Raw genomic sequence first — 25,626 nt, 5'->3', positions numbered from 1 at the left:
GAGAAATACTAGGGCCTCAGCGAGGAACTGGAAGAAGGCCTGGAAGGTGGAGACCACAGTGGTGCCTGTGGTCATCGGGGCCCTCGGGGGAGTTACCCCCAAACTGGAGCAGTGGCTCAAACAGATCCCAGGAACAACATCAGACATCTCAGTCCAGAAATGTGCAGTTCTAGGCACAGCCAAGATACTGCGCAGAACCCTCAAGCTCCCAGGCCACTGGTAGAGGACCCGAGCTCAGAGGATGAAAGAGACCACCCACGGAGGGTGAGAGGGGAATTTTTTTTTTTATATATATATATATACATATATCTCAACCTCTGAGAAAATTTTAAGAACAGTGTTCTTTCACAGCTGATGTCTTGATACCTTGTAAAACATTGGCTATTTGTAGGAATATGTGGTAATTTGGTTATTTTTACTTTTACAGTTGATTTCTGTTTAAATTCATACCTATTGTATAAATAGTCTGTAGTTTTCAGAGCATTTCTGATCAACCTATTTTACATCTTCTCACTTTGTATCGACACATAGTAATACAATACTTATTCCTAAGGAACAAGCAATATGTAATTTGAAAGCGAGAGAGGATGCCGTTTTGTTTAGTTTGTTTTTTTAGTTTTGTGTGTTTTGGTGAATATGCATATGCTTAAAGAAAACCAGGACAGTAGCGCTGCGATTAGCGTTAAAGAACCACTTGACATATTCATGCCCATCTGTTGTTTAGAATCAACACAAGGCGGTGCTCCAGAGAGACAGGAGGAGGTGTCAAACCACATCCAGTTAGTAATACGCCAAAGGTTCAGCAAAGTCATTTCTATTTATTGGGGATTCAGGCTCGTCATCGTACTTTTCTGTTTCCGTTCTGATGTTGCATGCGATCAGGGTGAAACCTTCACAGAGGTCTAGACGTAGGTCTGGATTTGTGTGTGTTTCATTCACCGGGCCCGTTTGTATAAATTAACCTCCAGGTTTAGATTTACATTGAAGGTTCAGTAACACTCAAGCTTACATAACGGGGTCGTTACAAATGGAAGGGCTAAAGAAGCGACATGCAAGTTGATGTTAGAAATGTGCTTGGAGAAGAGGATTCTGAAGAGTTTGCTGATCATGCATTGATAGTATTTAGAAGCATGTTCTGTGTTTCTGTAATCATAAATGAAAACTAGTTATGACTGACAGTAGTTTTATGAGAGCAAAGGAAAGCAGCATTGGCTATTCAAATCCAGGTTTTGCATTTTGTTTGCATTTTGTCTCATTTGCTGTTTAATTGTAAAAGAATAGTTTTCGTTTTGTTTTGTTGCGACTCACACTCCCTCGGTGTATATAGTCAGTTGTTTCTTTCCAGATCATTATTGTTTCTGCAGCTTTGATGTTGTAGCTCTTTTTTTTTCTGGTTTCCGGGTTTTTCTGCTGCAGATTAGTAGAGTTCTGTTTGTCTGCCTTTGTGGGATTTTGCTTTTGTTACCTTCCTCAGTCTGCCTTCCTGCCTATGGCTTTCAGTATTTCGATCCTATCTCACCTACCATCAATTTGCAATCACATCTGCAAGAGTCAGGGTAGATACCAAATTTCACAGAGCTAGATTTTACTTTTGATATTGTTAGTGGATACTCATATATAACCATACAAAAAAGAAAAAGAAAAAAACCTAATTGTTAAAGCTAATAATGGAGTTTTTCTTTTGTTGATCTTATTTCAAACATAACTTAGTTCAAACAGAACAGAGGAAATTACTTTGATCAGTAAGACTTGTTCTTGATACTAACTCTGATAGTCATGTGACGCAGTGAAAGGTTTCCCTATATTTTTTTTTCTTGACCAAGGTTCAGAAGAACAAACTCTGAGATTTTCCTTTCTTACTTTTGACCCCATATTTTTTTCATGCATCCCATCATCTTATTATGGAACAGAACAAAAAGTATGAACAGTTCGTGAACTACTGTTTCTTAAATTAGCATAACTTTATTTGTTCTATCTTCCCCAGCTTTTACATTTTTCAGTGAAAGCCTTTTATTTAATTCCCCTTTGGCTGTTTTTCTTTTCGTTTTTTCCTTTTACACATATTATGATAAATCAAGCGTTAATCTGTATGAACAGAGGCTTTTGGGGTTCATGGCATGAATAAAAAATGCAATTTGTAATGTTTTTTTTTTTTCCTGAGCAAGTATGTGGTTGTTTTACATCAAGTGGCATTTGATTACAATAGGAATTGTAAACAAATTTACGGCATAATGCAAAGTACAAAACATATTGTTCTGGATACGATAATCAAAATTTAGATTAGGAAGTATAAAATGTTTTTCAGGCTTTCTACCTGGCTTTAACTCCACTGACTATCGTAATTGTCTTGCCACAGTAAAATGTGTGTTTGTTGAATGTAGCCATATTCAAGTCCAAAATGTAACTCCATACAGTTTTTGATGCTGTGCACTCGAGTGGTTTTGGTAGTTAGATTTTCAGTCGGGGGTGTCCAAAGTCAGTTCTCAAGTTCTTTCTCTGGTTCAACACAACTAAATCAAATTATGGTTCATTAACAGAAATATTAGATCCTGTGGATGTAGTTGGACCATTTGAATCAGCTGTGTTAGAGCAGAAACTCGTCTGAAACTGACAGGACACAAGCCTGGGGCTGGACACCCATAATAAGTAAATGCAAAATCCCAAAAAGACCCCACTGGTGTATTACTTTTCTTGTTCTCAGAAAAGGATTCACTGTTCACATAATATAGTTTGAACGTCAGTTTCTTGCCTCGGACTGGTCACCGGCCTCAAACCCGTGAATGTCGAGTCCTGTCGATGTCCAAGCTTCATGAGTGTCTGTGGCCTGCTGAACTGTCTTACTCATCTTTTCATACTTACCGGCACTCAGCATGCTTCAACCAAACACAAAGCAAAACTTGAAAAGAGTTACAGGTCTGTTTTACACTGCTACATTTCAACAGGGATTTATGCGTGTTAGTTGGTCTTTTCTTGTGTGTCAGACATAAAGCACAACAGAGAAGTTTCTGCCAAAACAATGAAGGTTTCTTTGTCTGTAGTTTTAATAATAATCTCTTTTTCATGTGGTAAATTTTCATTCTCGTGCTGTTTATCATTGGGATAAAGATTAGCACTTGGCTAAGGACTTGGCTTTTGTGTTTACTTCTATATTAAACAGAAACCTAACTTTCTGTCCTCACAGTTTGCTAGAAAAAGGAGAAATAGGTAAACTTAAGGATTCTAGGAAGTTTCTTTGAGGGCCAAATTGTGACTGCTAGATGACGGGGTCAGGGCATCTCTAAAACAGCAGCACATGCAGACTGCTTCTGCTCTGCAGTGGAGAATATCCTTAAAAAGCAGCTAGATTTTTAGTGGCCCCGTACTTCATTACTCCACTATATGGCCATGTGAAGTGATTGCTCAATGACGATCATTTGTCACATCCGCGTCCAATGCTACATTTGTCGTATTTGTGGAACGGTAGGGAAAAAGCTGTCTGCAGGGTCAACATAACTTTTAGTGTGGCTGACACAGCATGAAAGATTTACCATATTTATATCTTATAATGTTACATGAAATACCTTGGTAGCTACAGCTTGGACCTGGGTTGTGTGCCTCAGTGCTGTAGATTCAGTCTTGAGTATTAATACTGTATGAACTACGATGGTGTGGTATGTCTTTCTTTAAACATAATACATTCAGCACATAAATACACATTTTCAGCTGTGTGTATATATGGATGCAGGTTGGGGGGGGGAGTATACATAAATATAATTGGTTTTCTATTTTTAATAAACTGGTAAAAAAAAAATGCGAAGAAAGAGATTAAAACAATGTGGAAGAAGGCTGTAACACCAAATGTGGAAAAAGTGAAGCATTGTGAATACTTTCCAGATGCACCGTAGATGTATAAGCAGACAGCTTGATAGATAGATGTCCCTTGCAGAGTGGATTGTGAGTAGGAGGTACATTCATGCCTCATGGAAGCTTGGCTGAGGCTCATAAAGAAGATGGAGAGCCTCTTTATTCATTTAATTAAAGTCTGGAGCAAAATCTTTGATTGGAGACCTTTCTACAGAATTTAAGATGGTTTAAACATATCCTTTATAATTTAAAAAACTGACCATCACTGATATTCTTTCTAGTTATAAAAGGATACTTTTTAGTATCAGAGATTAAAATGCATGTTTTACTCATGAGTTTTCTTTTTAAGAGACCGTTCTTTTAAGGTTTCTCTTTTAATTCCAAGAGGACATTTTGTCTAAGATGGCGGATTAATGAGTGGCGTATGTGTTTCAGAAGCGTGGCGAAGCACAGCAGGAAACGTGTACACATGGATGATTTGCATGCGAGACTCTGAAAGTCACCACACAGAAACGGGGATCGGTTTCAAACTTGCTCCACTTAAGAAACTTTCCCAACAAACTCAAGGATGCAACCTTGTTTAGAAGCTCATCCCTGCACAACGAGGTGCAATATACATCGAACTGTGTTGAGTTGTTTAACTGGGCTGTTTTTGTAATTGAAGGAGGGATTAATATAGAAGGCCTGAGGATGTTTTTTTTTTTTTTTTAAAGATGGGTGCGTTGGAAAAGCCAAGGCTAGCTGAAGCAGGCCTGATTCTGTCTGAGTGATTTACACCACTGTGTAGCGTAGGTCTTCTTTAGGCTTTTAACACACCGGACCAGACCTCTGTTGGGGCTGTACGCTTGATGAATTACCCGGTGGTTATAAGATAACACATGTCAAACTGTAGTTGTCACACTCACAAAGCCCGCACAGCAGTGGCACACGGAAAACAATGGCCTCTTTATTTCTGGCTCTAAACAGAGAAATATGGGCTGACTGGGTGGGGGTGGAGGGGTCAGGGAGGATGTTGTTTGGTGAATAAAAAAAAAAAAAAAAAAACGATAAGAGGTGCACATAGAGAATATGCAAGCCAGTTTCTAGACAAGCAGGAGAGAGATTGTATAATTATCCTGGGTGGCTTATCGCTACTCGAACTGAGGACATTAATACAGCGACGAAACCCCCCAAAACAATCCAGTTAGGAGATTTTTATATGTTGGATTAAAGCGTTTGGCCCTCACTGATGCCCTCCAGCTTCATTTCTGTGTAATACACGCAGATTGGTCAGGATTGTTTGGGGCCAAAGATTTCTTCTCATTTTTTTTTTTTTTTTTTTTTTTTTTGCTACGTTAAAATGTTTCAGATAATTGAACACAGTCTCAATATCAAAGAAAAACTGATTTGATGCAATGAAAATACATTTTTAAAAATTATGATTTTATTTATTAAGAAATAAAAGCTACACAAACTAATTTGGCCCTGTGTGTCAAGATAATTACCCTCCTATTCATCATAAAATGACACTTATATTCAGATTTGTTTTGCTCAACTTTCCTCAGCTCATCCAAACTTGATTGCTACCAAATCTGCAGTATCATTACATTACTTTAATACAAGCTGCCTGACAGCATGAAATAGGATAAAAGATTTCAAATAGTAAGACACTGTACCTCAATCTTTTTTTTTATGTGTCCTTGTCAGGCAGCGTGGTTCTCAGAATTATTGTCTGACTGCCAAGAAGACAAAAAGTGAGAAAGATGGCGGGAAAGCTCAAAGGGCAAGAATGAGATAATGGAGGAGGAGGGAGAGAATACACCCTAGAAATCTGCTGCTTCTACGCCTGCAGAAAGAGAGACAGGAAATAAAAACGGAGAGCCAAGGAACCATTGCGACAAAACAAAAATCCTGCCTCAATCTAAAGAAATTCAAGAACAGATTAGAAACAGAGTCACTGACATCCATCAGTCTTGAAGGGTCACAGTGATTTGGGATTCCAACAAACCGCAGTGAGAACCATCATGCCTTGCAAGGGGTGTCAAACTCCAGTCCTCAAGGGCCTCTGTCCTGCAACTTTTAGATGCGTTTCTGCTGCAGCACACCTGCTTAGAATAATTAGATCATCAGGGCTCTGGAGAACTGATCTACACAAGAAGGAGGTGATTAAGCCATTTCATTCCAGTGTTTTGTACCTGTGGCACATCTAAAAACTGCAGGACAGCGGCCCTCGAGGACTGGAGTTTGACGACTCTAGTTGAATTCAAAAGAAGTTATGAACTCTTGGGGGCCCCTTGCTGGCCTTGGCTCTCCAACTTTTCTCATGCCTTGGGCCATAGGCAGATGTTTAAAACCCACCCCTCACAAACCCCACTTATATTTTCTCGAAATGTACTTCCGACTGTCAAGTTGTGCCTTTTGAACGAAACACAAAAGTCAGAGCAGTAAGTGAGCAGAGAGAGCCAATCACAGGATGCACAGTCTATCCTCACTGACAAGTTTCCCCCCCTCTCATCCCGCCCCCACACGCGTCAATTTGGAGCGCGCAAACCCATGAATATTCAGGAAAGCGTCCAATGTTTATTGCTCCGCAGCAAAGATCAATGTGTGCCTCCTGCAAGCAAACACAATCTAATCTCTTTGTAGCTGTGACTGTAATTACACAAGGTAAAGAGATCAAGGCAGAGAGGCCAGATGAGCTCATGAGTGAAGGAAACACGTAGAGTTAGGCCTTTCTGAGGGAGATATAAAAAAAAAAAGTTTTCGTCATCTTGCCGGACGTCCCAGACTCACCGCTCTTGGCTCAGTTTCTTAGAGGAAATGTTCCCCGTTGAACACGGTGCTTGAGCCTAAGCGCTCACAGCGAATGAGTGCAAAATCAAACATTTATACAGCTCCAGAGTGGTGCAACTGTCGCTCTGCAGCATGCCAGACGAATATTGACTTTATGAGTTTGTACTCGTTCCCTAATTAGCAGCAGACTTTGAGTGTGACACTGAAGAGCAAATAATTTCATTCCAATTTGGTTCCCCTCCAATCATTTTACTCCCGTTCCCATAAATAACAAAACATAATGTATTGTTTAGTTCTTTAATTACCGAGGAAGTTGAACACTTATTAAAAGCTAAATGGAAAATACTAATTTGCTGAGAAGAGCTTGCTAACGCGAAAGGTTTTTGGCTGCCGCCGGAAGATCCGGGTTTTCTCTACCGAGTTCAGTTTGCATGGGGAGGAAGTGGATTCAATCAGCTAATGCTGCTCCGTAGTTGACTTTTCCAGATGAAGTCACGCTAAACGGTTGCTTTGAACGCGGACCGCACTGAACAGCTGAACTCAGCCACTTGCTCGCACCGGAGGGAGAGGGCTTGTAATAAAAGAGTTTTATTGGAGCGCTCTCACTGGCAGATCAAGTGCAGTTGGAGGAAGGTGAAGGAGGCCGGGTTTTGGGAATGTGGGTTGAGTTGAAACAGGGACAGCGCGTGTGGCGAATGGCGAGAAAAGTAGAGAAGACTTGTTTTTTTGTTTTGTTTTTTTTTCTACATTTTCTTGTTATCTGAACTGAAAAGGTCTAATGGGCTACGCATTGAACTGGGTCAGCCATAGAGATTCACTAGTCAGCCAGCTGACTTCCACTTGATCTGCTCTGACTGGTGATTGGCAGGTGAAATACTCAAGATTACATTAACAGCAAACAGTATTGACTTTTATGCACTTTTTTTTAGTTTAACTTAATTTGGTTTGATGTATTAGCTTTAGCAGTCTGGTTTTCATTCCAGATGCATAATTTGTAGCTGCAATAAAAAAACCGGAGCATGCTTCTTCTCCTCGATGTTGTCGATAGGAACGAAACAATCCAGATTGATCAAAACTGGAATTGTCAGATCTGACCTTACAGAAAACTGGAACGTTTCTAAATATGTGTTATTTTGCAGTCAGTGTAAACGAAACTAAAGATCCGCCAATCAGTCGTCCAGAGGTAAAAATAAAAAAAAATTGCCAATTTTCCACTGATCAGCAGTATTAAAAAAAATCTATTATGTGGATAAATAAAATAATAACAAGGAAAAAGACTTCACAATGAGAAGTGAGCATGTGTTTAAGTTCAATACAAGTGAAATAAAGATTTGAGACACTGATGAATAAATGTAACCTTTTAATTTACTAATTTTCTATTAGATCCACTACAATATCACAAACGTGCGGGACTTACTTTCTATTGTACCTTAATAGAGTGAAAAAAAAAGAAAACAGGAAATAGTCAAAATCAGAATTAGTTGGTCTGATCTCAAGAAAAAAAAAACTGAAAGTCAATATTTACAAGCAAAAGATTTATTGGTTCATATCTAGCTTTAATAACGATTTTTAATCAGACAATGAAGCTTGGCTAATGACCAAGCTAGCATACTTTTTTTTTTTTTTTTTTTTACAGCCATAATGGATTAAAATGTTTGGGCAATCATTAAAAATATGTTTAAGAGCTCAGAGCAGGATCAGATTGAAAGTGAAGCGGTGTCATGCTGAAGTGTGTGAATGAAGTGTGTGTGGACTTGGTGTGGGTGGTGTGTGTGTGTGCGGGCGCACGCGCATGTGTGTGCGTGTGTGTAGTTACTGTGCACGTTTGCCTGTTCACGCACACGTGCATGCATATACGTGGGAGCGTGAGGTGGATCAGTGGGTGCGCACGCCAAATGATTCAGCACTTCGTGGACAAGATTCATGTTTTGTGAGTAGAGGCACCGATAAATTGCGCAGGGCCGAGCTTTTCTGCTGCTCCAGCACGGCCCGGTTCTTCTGTCTTCCTCCTTCTTTACTCACAGCTTAATTTCTTGTTTTTAATTTCTTCCTCTTAACTCTTTTCTCTCATACTGACTGTCACAAAACATGCCTTTGTTAGGATTGTTCTAACAAGCAGCAGGTTTTTTTTTTCCCCAGTGCAGGTGCCTGTGGCCGTTTACAGCTCAGCCTACTTGCGTACTCCCTGGTAAACAGACGTGACTCAGTATGTTTACCTGTGCATCGCGTGTAGGCATGTGACAAAGCGCTGGCTGTACTTTCTGGAGTTCGCTTTTGGGGAGCTTCTTGTGCGTTACTTAGCAACGCTTTTCTTCCACGGCAAGACGTAGCTTCAATCGTGGTTTTGTGTTGGATTTTTCTCCGCATTCGTTCGTCATTTTTAAAACGGTCGTCGCGTTGAACACAGCTGTCACGTTTAAGTCCTCAAAGCAACAGACTAAGAAGTAACACGGAGAAAAGTTTTTAATTCAAGCTTAATTAGAGGTTTTGAGCCACATATTAAGAACTGGGTCCTTTGGAGCGAGTCAAATGGTGGATGAATTAGACTTAAACATTTACAGATAACATTCTAGGTCGTGCCGTTACTTGAGCATCGCCACTGACATCAATACCAACGGTGCAAATCAAATGGATGCAAACACAAACATAGATGGAGAAGATCTTTCTAGATATTCCACAGGTCTCTTGGTTGTCTCTTATGCTTCATTGTCTTCATCTCAACTTTCCTTTTTTTTCCCCTGTCAAATTTAAGATTACAAATAAAAAAGACTGCTCTGCATTTGTTGCTCCGCAGGATGCTTAAAAGAAAAAGATATCTAAGAAATCTTTGGAGTTGACGAACATCGACACATTCATATGACATAAGACCTGTAAATCATGCTGGTTTCACTGCAAAAAACTTTATAGAATGTAAAGCATTCAGGCTGTCAAGCCCACTGCCTTACTTTCTAATTTTGTCTTGCAGACTTCTGTCACTTATTATCCCTGCTGACTCAGCACATTCTGTGGGCGGTGATTCACTCTCCTGCCCTCTTTTCTGTCTTTTGGCGTCTTTTGTTTGGGGAAGAAATTATCGCTTTCGATTCTCGTTAGCTGCCATATTGTTTGAGTTCCACATTTATTCTACAGTTTGAGCCCAGAGCGCGTAAAACGCGGCGAGAAGCTTGCTGAAGAACGCATTAGGCTTGACTTTGCTCGAACACGCATGTTACAAAAGCCACATTTAATCAAGAAGACCGAGAAAACAAGCAAACAAAAAAAACAAAATGGTTCTGAATCTTGAAGGCCAGCTGTCCTCCTCCTATATCTGTGTTTGCAGTAAGCGTGTGCGCATCATAAACCTCTCATTTGTCTCTTCGTGAAAAACTGGCTGTTGTTAGCTCGGAGCCAACACTTTGGTCTTTCTACAAGACAAATGAGGTAAAGCAGTCTTATTCGAGCTTGTTGAAAGCGAAAGGACAAATTTCCCCAAGCAGGAAATGACCTATGTTTGGTGTTGGGGGAAGGGCAGGGTGGTGGTGAGGGGGTATGAGTGCATGTTTAATGACCCCGGAACACATTTCTGTGTTTGAGACTGCAGACGTTTTTCGTATTTTTTGTTTTTTGTTTTTGTTCTTTTTGTTCTTTCTTTTTTTTTCTGACGCCGCCCCTTACAAAGCATTTTACTTATCCCGGCAGCTCCCCCCCTTTATTTCAGAGTGCTGCTATTTTTAGAGCTGTGTCGAAAGGTCAGCTCCTCTGTCGGTCGCAGAAACACTGAAAGAACATTTATCAGGAAACAAACATCACCGGCGGGGAAGCACACACCGTTTTGTCAGAGTCACCTGCTGCATGGTTTAGATCTCTGAACCCGTGGAAAGCTGCTCCCGCTGAACGTGTGCTTTGCTCTATGAACATTTACGCTAATCGTTCTTATCGCTGCCTCTATCACGAAGTTAGTTGCTGTGCGATTACAACTCACTTCCGGGTTTGCTCTTTATCTCTTTCTAACAGAAGAGAGGAATTATCTTTTTCTATTTAAATGAATTTGCCCTTTATCCTGCAAAATTTAAAACGACTCGATGCAGCAAGCGATAAAGACGTAACTTATTTTAGCAAGGCCTGCGTTTGAATTTTGTTTTGTATTGTTGCTGATTGTTTTTGCGTCATGCTACTACTAACGGGATGCTGCATCGCATCACGCAGAACAAAAACATTTCTAAGGGAAAACGTTGTTTTGAAATCGTTTAAACACAAATCATGTAGAATAATCAACCTGTTGCACCATAAAAGTCATTTTGTCTGCAATTAATTTCAAGAGTGTGCACGGTGAAGTAAGATTATGTGCTTTGCATATTTCAGACGAGGAGCTTTCTGCTAGAGTTAGTTCTGCCTCTTCTATGTGCAACGGTTTGTGTTTCTATCATATTTTTAAACAAAAGGTTGAATATTTGCCCAAATTTAAGACATTTTTTTTTTATTTGTAGAGTAGCAACAGCCCTCACAAATATTTAAAATTTACTCATAAAAGCGGTTATGTCAATAGAGGACACAATTTAAGCTTAAGCATGAATTATTATTATTTTTTTATGTTATTTTATTTGGGTTCTTTTTATGTAATTATTAGGAGCTAAAATATCAATTTCTAAATATTTTGAGGATTCCTTTTCAAACCAGATACCTGAACAGATGGGCACGGCATAAGAAACCTGTAATGAATCCACAACTTTCTGGTTCACAATATGATCAGTTTTATTGAGTTGAGTTTCTTGTCCTTGTTCTAATTCCTGGTATTCAGTGTGAAAAACTAAATCTTAACTGCCTCTGGTTTTTACTCTGATTTACCATTTCCCTAAACCGTCTCATGAACTCCTCACCCTACATTTGGGATTAACGCTACAATACCGAATAAAAGCATTAGATGTATAAAAATGGCCAGCCGTAATAAAAAAATCAGGACTCTGAAGTTTTGTAGTGAGTGCTGTCGGAGGAACCTTTTTGCACCGCGTTACCTTCAGGCGTCAACAAAAAGAAGGCAGCGTCCAATCTTTTAGTAAAATGAAAGCCGTTTTCAGATTTTTGTCGTGATGTTGTTCTTTTCGAGGCAATATATCCTACTTATTCTATTAGCATTTTCGCAGGCTCACATAACGTGTGGCGGCAGCAGCAGCAACAGGAGGTCAGAGAATTGTCAATCTGCAAAAGACACAGTCAGCATCATCTGCAGCTCTGCTCCCTGCCAAAATCTCAATCATCAATGCCCTGAAGCTCCAGATAGAAAACATGTCCCTCCTCTGTGTCCTCCTCCACCTCCTCTGTAAGTAGGCGTGATGGAGGAGGCGCGTGAGCTTAAGCTTGCACACGACGACCGGAGCCAACATTCGGTGGCCGCGGTACAGGCCTCGCGTCAAGCGACGTCACCGACATATCGTGTCTACCAGAAGGAAAATAAGAATACTTTTAACGTTTTTTTTTTCCTTCCTTTGAGAAGTAACGTCTATTTACATTGTTAGCTGATTTAAAATGCTCCTCCCTGATTCCGTGCCCGGTCATTAAAGTCGACCTCACGCTTACACACCGGTTAATTATAGTCCGCTGTAATTACGAACGTGTCATTTCTCATTAGGCCAGAACTACCGACATTTAGACAAACACTTTGTATTAAGTTTGTTTTTTTTTTCTTCCTGTATCTTTTCTTGCATTTTACTTTTGCACTGAGCACAAACAGCCTAAATCCAGTTATGCCTCCATTTCTGCACAGTAAAGATTGCTATCCTAATAATCTTGATTTGCATATGAAGTACGATACCCCGGCTCTTTTTGGAATGTAGCTAATATTATGTTGATGATGATTCTGCTGTTGCGTTATGTCTCTTGCTCTTTCTAATTCTCCTGAGGACTTTTCTTTTTGTACTGGATCACCAATTTCAGACATGTTCATTTTACCGTTATTGCCTCTTGAAAAATCCTTTGTTTTTGTTGAGACAGTGATATAGCAGAAAATGGTAAAATCTTTTTTCTTTCTAAAAGTCAGTTTGTCTGTGTCTATACGTCTTACAGCCAACTTTGAATGTTTTGCCTGAGATATACAGATGAAAACTAACGAATCTTTAATATTATGTTTCTTCATTTTTTTTATACGTGTATTTGTTCTGCTCTTATCTATCTCGTCTCCTGCCTGTATTTGGCATAAATTATTATTATTATTATTGTTATTTATTTATTTTTTAAGAGGTGACACGTTTTCAACAGGTGATGAAGGACCTGACAACACACAAAATAATTAGTATAACTTTATGTGCTTTGCTAAAGTATTCAGACACAATACACAAACCTAACCCAGAACATTTATTGGAATTTTGAATCATACGCCACCACAAAGGAGCTCAGATAAAAATAATAAATAAATAAAATCAGTTGCAACAAATGGTCTTTAGAGGTTATAGAATTAGTAAAGCAAGTGAGGTTATGTTTATATGAATTTCATCATAAATGCAAAAGTTGTCAAAAAGTTTGATGGAAAACATATGTTACACAGCATTTCAAGTTTTCAAATGTTTTTTTTTTTTAGGAATCAACGACAGCAGACCTTAAAGATTAAAGAGGGTTATCAGTGTCACACCTCCATGTTCAGAGGGAGCGTTTGCAGTGTAGCTCACTTTGGCCACTTGAGGGCATCTTTTAATTCAGGTATTTTATTCTAACAGATCAGCTTCAGTTCAGCTCAGCGTAGTGAAAAATGCTTGTGTACACCTAGTAAAAGTTTAAAATCTGGACTTTATGGTTCAGTTTTAAATAAAGCAGAGAAAGTACCTCCAGATTCTTTTCACATTAAATGCTGCAGTTGAAGTTAATGTGACAAGGTTCCCAGGTAATGTGCAGGTGTTTTCTGTTTTGTTTGAAAGAAACACTCACTGTGCTTCTTCTTCTATTTTTTTTTGTTTGTTGTAAGAGAAAAAGAAAACAACATAGTTTTTAGAGCTGAGTCATATATTCTTTCAGTTCTCCTTGATCTACAATCTGATCATGCAGCAATCTCCTGCTGAGCTCTCTACTGCTCTCTAGTGGCTAAAAACTAGTAAAACACTTTAGGAATTCAACTTATGACATTTAAGTCAGCATCAACTGGGCATAATATGTTTTTTTCCCCTGCACATTGTATGCAAATCAGTCAGGATAAAGCACTGGATGTTTTCAAGCCTGTAGCAGAGCAGGCTTGAAATTCACTGAATAATACATCTTTAGTGCTCTTTGAGTTTGAGAACTGCAAACTCAGTCAGAAATGAAAATAATGGGTTTTAGTTATGTAAGAGTTCATAAAATTCTTTTGGATGTTTTGGTTTGTTGGGAAATGATTTTTTTTTCTTTTTCTTTTAGAAATTTAGGGTTGTTTTTTATTATAGATCTATAGATGTGATATACAGTTTTGAAACAAATAGAATGTGTAGTAAAATATGAAGTCTTCTTTGATCAAACAGTAAACATAGGTGATTAAAAAAATAAGTAAACATGTTATACTTGTCAATATATCAATCTATATGGACATTTGTGCATTTTTATATGTTATTATGATGCCACCCCAGCCTTCAGAGATAAAACAAGCAAAAAAAAAAAAAAAAAAAGACTGAAAAGTGTGGCATGCATATTTATTTAGCCTCTTTAACTCAATACTGGATTCAAATGTGCAGACAAAGACATTCTCCAAAAGCCTCAATATACAATTTGATACACAAATGTATAATCAGTACGTCGTAACAATATTGATACCTTTTAAACCTTACCATATATTTTTCTTTTACATTAATACCACACATTTATTTGAGATCCCATCATAAAAGGAGTATGTAGTTGTGGTGAAAACAAAAGGAAACACAGTGTTCAGATACTAAGTAACATCTGAAATGTCTGGTTTGCATTTTTATTTAGATTTCCCAAATCAATATTTGTTTAGAACCACTTTTCACTACAATAGAAGTCTTTTGTTGTATCTCTCTTCCAGACTTAGAAATGCACACATCTTTTTTTCTGATTTTCAAGCTCAAGCTTTTGGAAGAATTTCTTGCCACATACAAGAAATTGTATGTGGCAATTTCTGTCATGTGGGTCATTCTATCATGTGAATAAGTTTGATCTAAATAGGAAATATCAATAAAAAATAAAGTAGATTTTTAACAACAACAACAAAACAACCAAAGAAACTAATTATTTTTTAAGAGATTAGTGTATTTTTTTTTCTGGTAATGAACTGTCATGAAGTATAAATCAGATTTTTACTTTTCTGTTGAATGTCTGTTTTATAAGATATTTACCACCAATGACAACAACAACAACAAAACATTTTCACTCTTCTGCCAAATCCACTAACTGCACAATTCTGGTTAAGTAGTAAGACAAATATTTCAAAAGAGCAGAAGAAATCTTACATTTTTTGAAAAATAACAATATTTATTGTTAATCTGTTGCTAAGAGATGAGTGTGTTTTCTGGTAGCAAAGTACCACGAAGTAAGCGTCTGATTTTTACTTTTGCGGTAGTAAAAATCAGAAGGCAGTGCCTTAATATTAGCGCAAACTGCTCACATTAGCAGTAGCCTTTTCCTTATAGTAAACTTTTTATCTATTTTTTATTTATTAGCCATGTTTGGCCCACTGAATGGAGGAAGCTAATGTAAGACAACATGCTAGTTATACCCCACATGCCTCTGGCGGCATTTAGGCTAACATTAGCATTTTGGCTAATTTTGGCTTATACACTAATTTTAACATAGTGAATGGAGTAAGTCCATGTTACTCAGCATTCTTGTGACTCTCCACATGCTATTGAGTACACTGTAGTGTATTTTAGCATTGATGCTAATTTTTAGCATCAGAACACTGGGTTCCAGGCACACTTTGGCAGGCCCCGGTTAAATTTCCTCAGACATTTTTAAGAACTGTTATACATAAGGGTTGCACAGTAGTGCTGTGTTCAGCGTTGTGGCCTTTCGGCAAGAACATCTGGGTTTAAATCCTGATTTGCAAGTTCTCCATGTTTGTGCATGGCTTTTCTCCAGGTACTCTGGGTTCCTCCCACTGTCCAAAAACATGACAGTTAGGTTAAATGGTCTCTCTCAATTTATTTCATAAGTGTGTGTGTGTGTGTGTGTGTGTGTGTGGTTGTGTGTCTCTATGTTACTTTTTGACATCTTCCTGGATGATCACTGGAGTTGGATACAAGGCCCAAAACTGTGACACGATATGAATCGGCGGTTATAGGAAGAGGATAAAATATACATATTGTAAAATGTAAGAAGAGGTGGAAAAATAGAGAACAAACTCAGTCTTGTGTGTAAATTTGTGAACATTCGCGCAATTGTGTATGTGGGCTGTAATGGAAATTACGGCTAACCTATATGCAAGACTTCCTCTGATATCAGTCAGTAAGGCTCTTCATGTCTGAAGCATTTGACGCATTCGGTGCCGTGGCGACATTTGATCCATGACGGCGTTAATGGGTGTTGTAATGTCTGCTGGTTAATCACTGCTATCATACCGGAGTGCTAACCTCATCTCTCCAGAATAATCACTGCTCTCTGCGTCTCCTTGTCACTCCCATTATCTCACCATCACTGGTGCACATGCACATTTCTTCTGCGGTGACAGGGTATCATCTGTGTTTGTCATACTTTCCTTTAATACTGTGGGGAAAAAAAAAAAAAAAGGGTCACAGTGCGGTCCCAGATAATGATGATTACTACTTACTATAATTTTAAATCATTACAGATGCCATTAGTCTTTCACTGTCTCTTTGGGAGAACTTCATTGGTGTTCTTAATCAGGTCCACTTAGCACTGTTTCTTACTGCTGATATATGGTGCATATCGTATAAAGACACCTTAATAGACCTCTGGGAAGGAAACATTTAAATGAGAGCTATAAAATAAAAAAAATAAAAAAGCTTTAACTGCTTGTCAGGACAGCCTTTCATGCAGGAGTTGTTTTGAGTCATTAATAAGAGGTACTTTGTCTTGCTTTAAAGTGTGCTCTTATCATTCGCAGACATGCATTCTTTTTGGCACTGTAGCTTCTTTTACCGGGTAATTAAAGTAGTAACTCTCATTTATCTAATCCAAGTAGAAAAGTTGTGCAAAATCAACAAATGTGCAACTTACTGAAGGTTCTTGTGCTCATAAAATCAAGCTTATACCAAACAGGCAGATTATTCATGGGAAGATCAGTGCAGCATAAAGTAGTCCAGACATGCACCATTTCATTTCAAACTCCAGCAGGTAGATCTATTTTCTAATTTGCCAAACCAGAAAAATAAATCAATTTATTCAAATGTCAACTTTGTATTATAAGAAAGGGACCTAAACTGGAAACATTCAATCTGATTTGATGTCTCGTACAGTGAGAGAGAAAAAAGAGGCTATATGTGTGTATGCATGCAGTGTATGGAGATTTCTTGTTTCATGTGGTTAAACTAAATGGTCAAGCTGTCCACAATGATCAGCAATTACAGTTTCCTGCGCTGACAATGTTTTAGTTCGACTAGATATATAACATGAGTAGTCAGCTGTTCTCTCACATCTATCCTCTGGCCTCTTGTTAGCCTTTGGTTATTCTTAAACCTGTGCTCCCTTCAGGCGGCGTCGGTGCAACGCTGCATGACCTGAAGCTGACTTACACGGAACAAACTCTGACCACTCTGGAGAATCAGTCACACGGCTTTGGCCTTTACAGTAATAAAACCAACTTCACTGTCCTGAGTTCATAATTCTTCAAGTAACGCATTTACTGAATTGATTTTCTATGGGTTTTGTGTTTCGTAGCTTTAACCAAGCCACACACACACACACAAGCCAAGTTCCCTCTCATTAGGATTCTGTTATAATTCCTCCAGAACTTAAATGCATCTCCATCACCTGCGTCTGTGAATTATTTATCTTAACACCTATAGACTTTATGCTGAAGTCAGGATGTACCTTGTTTTTGCATACCTGCACTTCCATTGAGACTTTAACATGCTGAGAGTCAAACGAAATACACACACACACACACACACACACACTTTGTGTAAGCTTTCAGCTTCAGAGGGAGGCCTTGCCAAAGGGGCTTGGACTAATTGATATTCTCCCACAGTATTCAGGGCTTCTCCAAGGAACCTCACTCTGCAGTGCTGCTGACAAGGCACATTCCATCACTGCTGCAAACTTAAAATAGGATCAAAAGCCGGAGAAGGGTGTGTGAAAGGGGGAGAGTGGGGATCACACAGGATGTGTGTGACCAGGATGTTGAGACAGTCTTTTCCCTTATGCTTTTATTTATTTATTACCCGTTCAAGGCCTTGTTTTAGTTGCCACCTCTAGGTCCCATTTCTGTTTGCTTGGAGCAGTTTTTCTCAAGTCGTAGGCACTTAAGAGTAAGAATCTGCTCTTTTTTTTTTAAAACTACCTTTTGACATCACACCTAAAGTTGCCAAAAGACCTAAACGACTGGTTTAATTTACAGCTTTTTAGACTGTTTTCATTTACACTTGCTTAAGCAGGAGCAGAGTTGAGTGCACTTTTGTTTTGCAGTTTGGGGTGTGGGCTATAAGTGGAGCTAACAGTTTGACACCACTGTGTTTCATTAAGGTCTCTGTGGGACAGCTCCACACCTCGGCACCGCTCTAATCTTTCAGCCTAAGGAAGGGCAGTGCTCCGTTGCATTGACAACAGAGACGTCTTTTAAACTAGCCGCTCTCTTGCGGTGCACTCAGGACGACTTGTTGTTGGTCTGCCACACACTTCGGCATGCATTTATGACTCTACATTACGTGATAAAATGCTCTTTTAAATGAAAAATGAGTTGTTGCTGACATAATTTGGGAGTGTTTTCTGAGCTGCTAAGATATTCATACGGCGTACCGCTCTTGTTTATCACCCCTGAAGCTCGTGGAGTCATACGTCTCTGTTATTGGACTCTTGCAAGGAAAGGAGTTGTAGTTGTTTGGGTTGTAGTTTGAAAGCTTACAAGCAAAAAAAAAAAAAAAAAGAGGTGGTATGTTACAAAGTCTGGCCATGCAGAGAGAAAAAAAACAACAATATCACAGTATATATATATAAAAACAATAAAAGTCAGTCTGGAAAGCAGTAGCAGAGGGGGCGGACACCCAAAATTTGAGTCACATCAGGTCAATTGAATATCACATTTATTACGGTTGAAAAAGAAAAAGTTGCCAAGTTTAGATTTAACAGAACTGATTACGGTAGTTTTCGAACGGTAACTGTAACAGTAAATGTGTTGATGCTTCGTGTCTGCTACTAGCATGGGCTAAATGAAAATGGGCGCTTTCTTCTTCTTCTTCTTCTTCAGATTTCAACAGCAGCTTGCATCCATTATTGTTGCACTACTGCCATCTATTGGATCCTAATATCTATACCTCAAATTCTCATAATGATCCCAGTATTATTTAAACAACCAAAACATCACGTTTTTCCTCTCAATGCTATTTAACTGATCAACAACATTCTCAAATTTCAATTCCCTATTAAGACCTAATTCCGTTTTAATGGGCGCTTTCTTCTTTTATTTCCAATGTTGACTTCCAATGATTCACTTCCTGCTAAAGAGCCCCCTGGTGGTCGAAGAAAAATCCACATATAAGGGGCTTATAGTCTGGGGAAAAAAAATCTGAACGCTCTCTGGTATTGTTCAGGGAGCCGGACCAAATATGGAGGCGGGCCGGATGCGGCCCGCGGGCCGTAGTTTGGGGACCTCTGGTAAGAAACATTGTGGTAAATTTTAAATATGTTCGTTCTTAATCAGTGTGATTACAATTTAAAGTTTTTAAATCAGCATTCTGTATGACAAGTCCCTAAGGAGCAGCTAAGTTCATTAATACATTGGGTCGTGTATGCTGTGATTGCTGAAAGCAGCACAGGCTTTACATAAGTACGTCTTCACATAAGAACTGACTAGTTGTTCTTTTTATGGCTAATATATAGTGGAATGATACACTTAAAGTGAAATATCTACCTTTAAAAATAAAAGTCATGCTTAATGTTTCACTAGCAGCTTTCTGCTATGGTTGGCGCTGAAATTATAAACCTGTGAACTTTTTCAACTTTTTCTGGATTGCAGTCTCCCTGCTCCTTCATATTCATTTCCTTATAGGCTGCAGCCATTTTATATGTGCTGTCTGGTTAGCTTGGACTATTACGCACATTAAAACAAATGAGACAGATACACAAGCACTGCAGGGCACTTAGAGTCCAAAGAGGCTCTATAGGCTTTTATGTCTTCTGAAAATGGATTCATGACAATCTATTTATTAAAAAAACAACAACAAATGTGCATAAAGAGGACAAGAAAGGAAAACTGTGCATCGTAAAGATAACAAATGCGTTGTGCGTCTGTAATTAAATTAATTTTGAGTCTTTGTTAATTCAAAGGTCTATTAATCTCCTCTCATTTTACTGGGCCAAGGAAGTGCTGAGTGCCCCAGCCTGTTTTTCCTCATCAAGATAGGCGATAAAAATGAAAAAGAAAAAAAAAAAAGTAACAGTAAAATACAAAACATGGCCCTGAAGGAAGGTAGCGGCAGTAATCAAATGGGTTGTTTACCCCTAGTTTCTGCGGTGTGACATTTGCTCTGCCCCAGCGGCAGGACATCTAACAGAGATAATTTAATTTCCCTTAGAGGAGATTGGATTTAAATGTCCTGACCCGACAAGGCTGCAGCTACGTTCATCGTGGCTTCTGTTTTCTGCTAAATGAGTGCAAATGAGATTGCAGTGTTTTCCATTCAGGTGAGGTATAATTCATGCAGTGTTTGCTGATTATCTCTGCAAAACCCTTTCGCGGATGATAAAAAGTAAAGAAAAAGAAAACGTAAATACCTTGCTCTTTCCTTGCAGTGCCGTTCACGTCTTGCAAATTCGAGCCTGTGGCAACGTTTCGTCAGATCTCATTTGAGGAAACGCAAGATTGTGGGCTTAGACAAAGTGTCGAAATCTGTTCGTCTTAATGTCTTTCTTCTTGCGATAATTTAGGGAATGAATGAAGTGTTTAAGGCATTTGTGAACAAATGGATGCGAACAGCTCGGGGCAGGCTGTCTGGTCAAACTAACCATATTAGATCTTTTAAAAGGGGGGGTATAAATGGGGTGTTTAAGGTTCCTATGGCTGGAGCTTGACTTGGAGATGGACTGGGATTGCCATGGAATCACATACATTCACGTACAAGAGGAGAAAAAATGTAGGTATGTGCACCTCTTTTAGCTTTTGTCACCGGTTTTGTGAAGGTGTTTAAAACGTGCGATCAATGAGCTGTGATTGGCTTCAGGAGGACATCTTTGGATGTGCACATTTTTTTTTTTTTTCGAATTTAATAGGAAAGTTTATCCAAACGAATAAATGCTATCGTTTTTGGATGTTGTTTGTATTTATTAGCAGGCGCATAAATATTTATGAGGACTAGTGTAGTATTTTGAAGGTTATTAATATTTGTTTGGGCATATCTAGAAATAACTTTGCTTGAACAATTAATGTTCTAATGCAAAAATACCAGCATGATTTATTTAACATATTTTCAAGGTAATTATAAATTAGAAAGTTTTTGCAAAGTCTAACAGTTCGTAGAAGAGACTTCCTCAGGCAACTTTTAAAAGGTGGATATATGATTCGCTAAACTTAACTCTAATATATCGTAATTTGTATATGAACTGTGTTTCATTTGACCCAAATCTCACTAACCAACAAACTGGTGTAAACTGAATACGAACTAAATTTGATTTGCCTCTGAATAAGACCTGTGTGTCTCGCATAGCATCTTGAAATGCAATTCCTGTTGAACTGACTCTGTGCAGTATCTTGCAAAAGTATTCATGGAATCATTGTCCTGTTGAAAGGTAAAACTTCACTCACGTGTTTTGCAGCCGCTGACAAATGTATTTCCAGATCTTGTTCTGTACCCCAGGAGCCATTTTCCTGCTAATAGGATCTAGACAGATTCTTTACAGCAAGACGCTGCCACCACCATCTTACTCTGTGAGGCGATGATATGTTCAGTTTTGATCTAATCTGATGAAGCAGCGCATTCCTTTTAACAACCTCCTTTATCTTTGTGAATGTCCGACCAATAGCTGTTCCGCAAACATGTTCTCTGTGTGCAGTAGATCTCTGCAGCTCCTCCAAAGGCAGCATTGGAAGTTTTTAAGACTCATAGCTCATTTTCTGATCAATGCTCTTGCTGTCAGCTTAAGCTGACATCTGCATCTTAGTCGGTTTGCATCTCTGCTCTCGGTTACAGATGATTGCTTAAACGATGCTTGAGACGTTCAAAACTGGGTATGTTGTCGCATTATCCCTAATTTACAGTGAATGTTATTTAAAGGAATCAGAATGAAAGAGGCTAAAAGCAAATGCATAAAAAACTTTGCAAATCGTTCATTTGTTAGAACAACAAATTTGTCCACTTTGTATTTATGGGTTGCATTGTGTAGGTCTATCACATAACCCATAAGGACACCCAAAGCGAAGTGCTTCATGAAAAAATAGAACTGAATTTAATCCTTGTTTATGTATATGTATGCATATACATATGCATGCATATACATATGCACAATAATTTACTATTTTTCTCCTTTTAGGAACTTTTCATGTCTAGTTTCTCTATGCATTTATTGCGAAGTAGAGAATTATTGTATTACATGAACGGGAGGAGCCAGTTGGCTCATCCATCCATCCGTGCCTAATGTGTCATAGTGTCAGTGCTGATTTAAATGCTGCTGTGAGACCATTGTTGAGCTGACAGTGTCCGCTGCTGGCTGGACCGTTTACTGCATCCCTCCCAGAGCGGAGCAGGAAGCAACGGGTCATAAACTTCTGTAGCATCCACTGTCTGTCCAAAAAAAAAAATAAAAAAAATAAAAATAGTAGAGCCGAAATGCAACCTCTAGCTGATAAGATTTAAACAACGAGTGACTGTACTGTAATGTCTATAACACCATATGTGTATAAATGAAAGAATAAATGTAATTTATTCTTAAAACATCCCGGTGGAGCAGCATTGCGGTTCTCAGCTGAAAACCGCAGATAAAGCTGTTCTCAGTCACTTGTTTATGTGTGTGATTGGACCTTTGGTGCATTTTTTTCTTCTTCTTCTTCTTCTACTTCTCATTTATTCGATCCTCAGTACAGCTGGCTATCAACAGGTGAGCATGACGTGCTGAGAATAAACGCACAAATTTGCGGGATGCAGCGCAACACAACAGCCCCCCTTGAGCCCGCATGTTTAATTACAGCCACAAACAGCAGATGGCTCTCTTGAGTTTTAATTTATTTTTGCCTGAGAGTGAAGCTTAAATGTTATTCCTTTTAAACGTTTTTTAACTTTTTTTTTTTTTTTACCCCTTCTCATGTATTTTCTTTTACTATTATAATAATTATTATTATTTCGAATCAGAATGCACACTGAGGTACGGGAAGGTTGCGTAATGCTTTGCAGCTTTTCGTACGGGCTGCAGCCGACCCTGTTTTAAAGTGAGGGTCGTCTGGAGGAAACGTCTCCCTCCGTCTCAGCGTGGACCTGAAACGACTGGCGCTGTCCGTGGTGCTGAAGCCCAATACACTCTGGTGGACAGAGTTCTGCTTTTGTAAAAAACAAAGTTATGCCACTCTACATTTGTTCATAGTAAATCATAAAAATAAAAAAAAATTAAAAGTAAATAAAAAATAAAACGAATGCATTAGTGAAACAATGTGAGCTCTGATGTTGCAGCAAAGAGGAGAGAGAATGTGCATGCCCCCTCCTCTCGGTGTGTAAAATCGGCTCCCTCAAGCAGGGCAGGTGGTCGAGAAGAGGAGGGGATGTCGGGGCGGGGGGCATCCGTCACCCTCAGCCGTGTGGTTAGGACTTGTTGATGGTGGGGGGGATTTGTTGATCTGGGGGCGTACAGGCTAATACCACTGATTATCTCTTCCTATCCTCTTTTTTTTTTCTTCTTCTTCTCCCATTGAGCGTGGGAAAATAAATCGCGTTGTTTTGTCAGTGGCATTTCTCTCTCCCCCGATTCCCATTACGCGCCGATCGACGCACACTCAACTCTCTCTCTCTCTCTCTCATTATATGTCACGGGTCATATAATGCACCGATCGTCAGGGAGTTTATATTTCTATATCTACATACTACGCAGACGTCATCTTGCACGGTACTCGGATCAACTCTCTCCCCTCCTGTTCGGTCTAACTGACTGTTGTTGTGTTACCGGATTGAGATGTGCGGCGCATTTTACGCAACATTAACCGGAAGGATTGTCAAATAATTGCGAGGCTCCTTTACTGTTGCGCATTCCTCTCTGCGTGTGTATGTGTGTGTGATTTTAACGTGCACGTCTCTTCGGGGAGAGGTCGGGGGGGGTGGAGTGGAATCTGTCGCGGATACCTTCTTGCAAACTTCGCGTCTCGCCTCGGCTCCTCAGTTCTCAGCCGGGTGGTGATCTTCGTAGGAGGCGCCTGTGGTTTGTTGAGTTGCCCGGGGGCGCACATGCACGGGCGTCCCCGCTGCTGCTGGCCGAGCAATGCCGCTTTTCCCATGGCAGAAGAACAAGAAGGATAAAGCAGAAGCTTAAAAAAAAGGGAGAAAAGAGTGGGAGATTTTTTTTTTCTCCCCCAAGCGAGGACGCAGCGCACATTAAACATTTCTAAGGACAATTGACTGATTGAGACCAGACGCAGGCTACAGGTATGAATATCCTCCCGAGGTCTCCGTGCGCATGAGTTGGGCTTCTTATCAAGAGCATTGTCACTGGCAAGTGGGATTACTTATGAAGATGTGCATTTCCCCCTCCACCCCCCACCCCATCGTGCTCCAGAATATTTCGAATGATAATGGGAATCTGGTTTAGTATCACCAGTATCATGTAGGGGTTGGACAAAGGAGAGGAAAAGCAGCAGTCAGAAATACCTAACCCCGCCGGTATGGGACTGTGACCCGGGTTGCGAGCTCCGAGAGGCGGCTGTTCTCTGCGTGCAGACCGGACCCGGGCGGTTGTGACATTTCCGAGCCATGGCCGCTGCTATCGCGAGTGGGCTGATCAGACAGAAGAGGCAAGCGCGGGAGCAGCACTTGGACCGACCCTCCACTAACCGACGGAGGAAGAGCCCCAACAAGAACAAGGGGCTCTGCAATGGGAACCTGGTCGACATCTTCTCCAAAGTGCGCATCTTCGGGCTCAGGAAGCGAAGGCTACGGAGACAAGGTCTGGGAACTTCAGTGTGCCGGAGAATGTTTTGTTGCTGACACATAAGTAAAGATGCACTGATCAGAGATCAGAGTTGTCCCTTAATTATTATCTCAGAACGGCGATTGGAAGGTGAAACATTGACAAGTCAGATGTTGTAAAACTTATTTATTAAATTAATCTAAACTAAGAACTCAGGGGATTTTTTATGTTGAATTCAAAACCACTACCTCTATTAGGAAAAAAAAAAATGTCTAGAAGTCTTAGAAAAAAAAAAAAGAGTTGGCTGGTCAAATTCCCAAAATTATGACTATTCCTTTGACTCTTAAGACTGGAATAAAAGGAAGAGCTCCCACTTTTATGGAGCTGCACAAATGGATCAATCACAATCAGCCAATTTTCCCTCTTTGCACTCTGATCAGTGATTAGAGGAATGAATAAGGATTTATTTCTCTTCTTATTCAAAACTATCAAGTTTCACCATTTTCTAACCATGAGCCCATGTATTTTGTTGCACTTCTTGAGTCTAATAAATATTAATTATAAAATCCTGATTAAAGTTATCTGGATTGTCTCCTTGTTACACAGGTGGAGAGAGTCTTGTGATTCTGTAATTTCCTGTTGCATTAAAAACTATTTTCCTTATGTTTTTGAAGTGTTATATGGTCTTAAAAATACTGAATCAGCCAGCCAGGCCTCTATTAACCAAGCTAATATGTAGGAGCTGGCAAAAGCCTGATTGGTGCATCTCTACATATCAGCTTTTTACAGTGTGTGTAAATGTGATCATGCACATTTAGCCTTGAAAAAATTGGCCGGATATCTAAA

General features: G+C 39.4%; 1 protein-coding gene across 2 annotated transcripts in view; it reads left to right on the top strand.

Moving 5' to 3' along the window:
* The window catches only part of fgf14 (fibroblast growth factor 14), a 109,756-nt gene that overhangs the window by 44,483 nt on the left and 39,647 nt on the right, over positions 1–25,626 (top strand). The window contains exon 1 of one of the 2 annotated variants that reach the window (XM_007547184.2): positions 23,466–24,816. The exons of the other annotated variant lie outside the window; for it this stretch is intronic. Within the exon in view, the coding sequence (XP_007547246.1) occupies positions 24,624–24,816 (193 nt within the window). The 5' untranslated portion in view covers positions 23,466–24,623. Of the gene's footprint in view, positions 1–23,465; positions 24,817–25,626 lie in introns of those variants that run through there. 2 annotated transcript variants of the gene reach the window in all.

The sequence above is a fragment of the Poecilia formosa genome, unplaced genomic scaffold (assembly GCF_000485575.1).
Source record: "Poecilia formosa unplaced genomic scaffold, Poecilia_formosa-5.1.2 Scaffold19, whole genome shotgun sequence".
Lineage (NCBI taxonomy): Eukaryota > Metazoa > Chordata > Actinopteri > Cyprinodontiformes > Poeciliidae > Poecilia > Poecilia formosa.
This window is presented reverse-complemented; position numbering and strand designations above follow the sequence as displayed.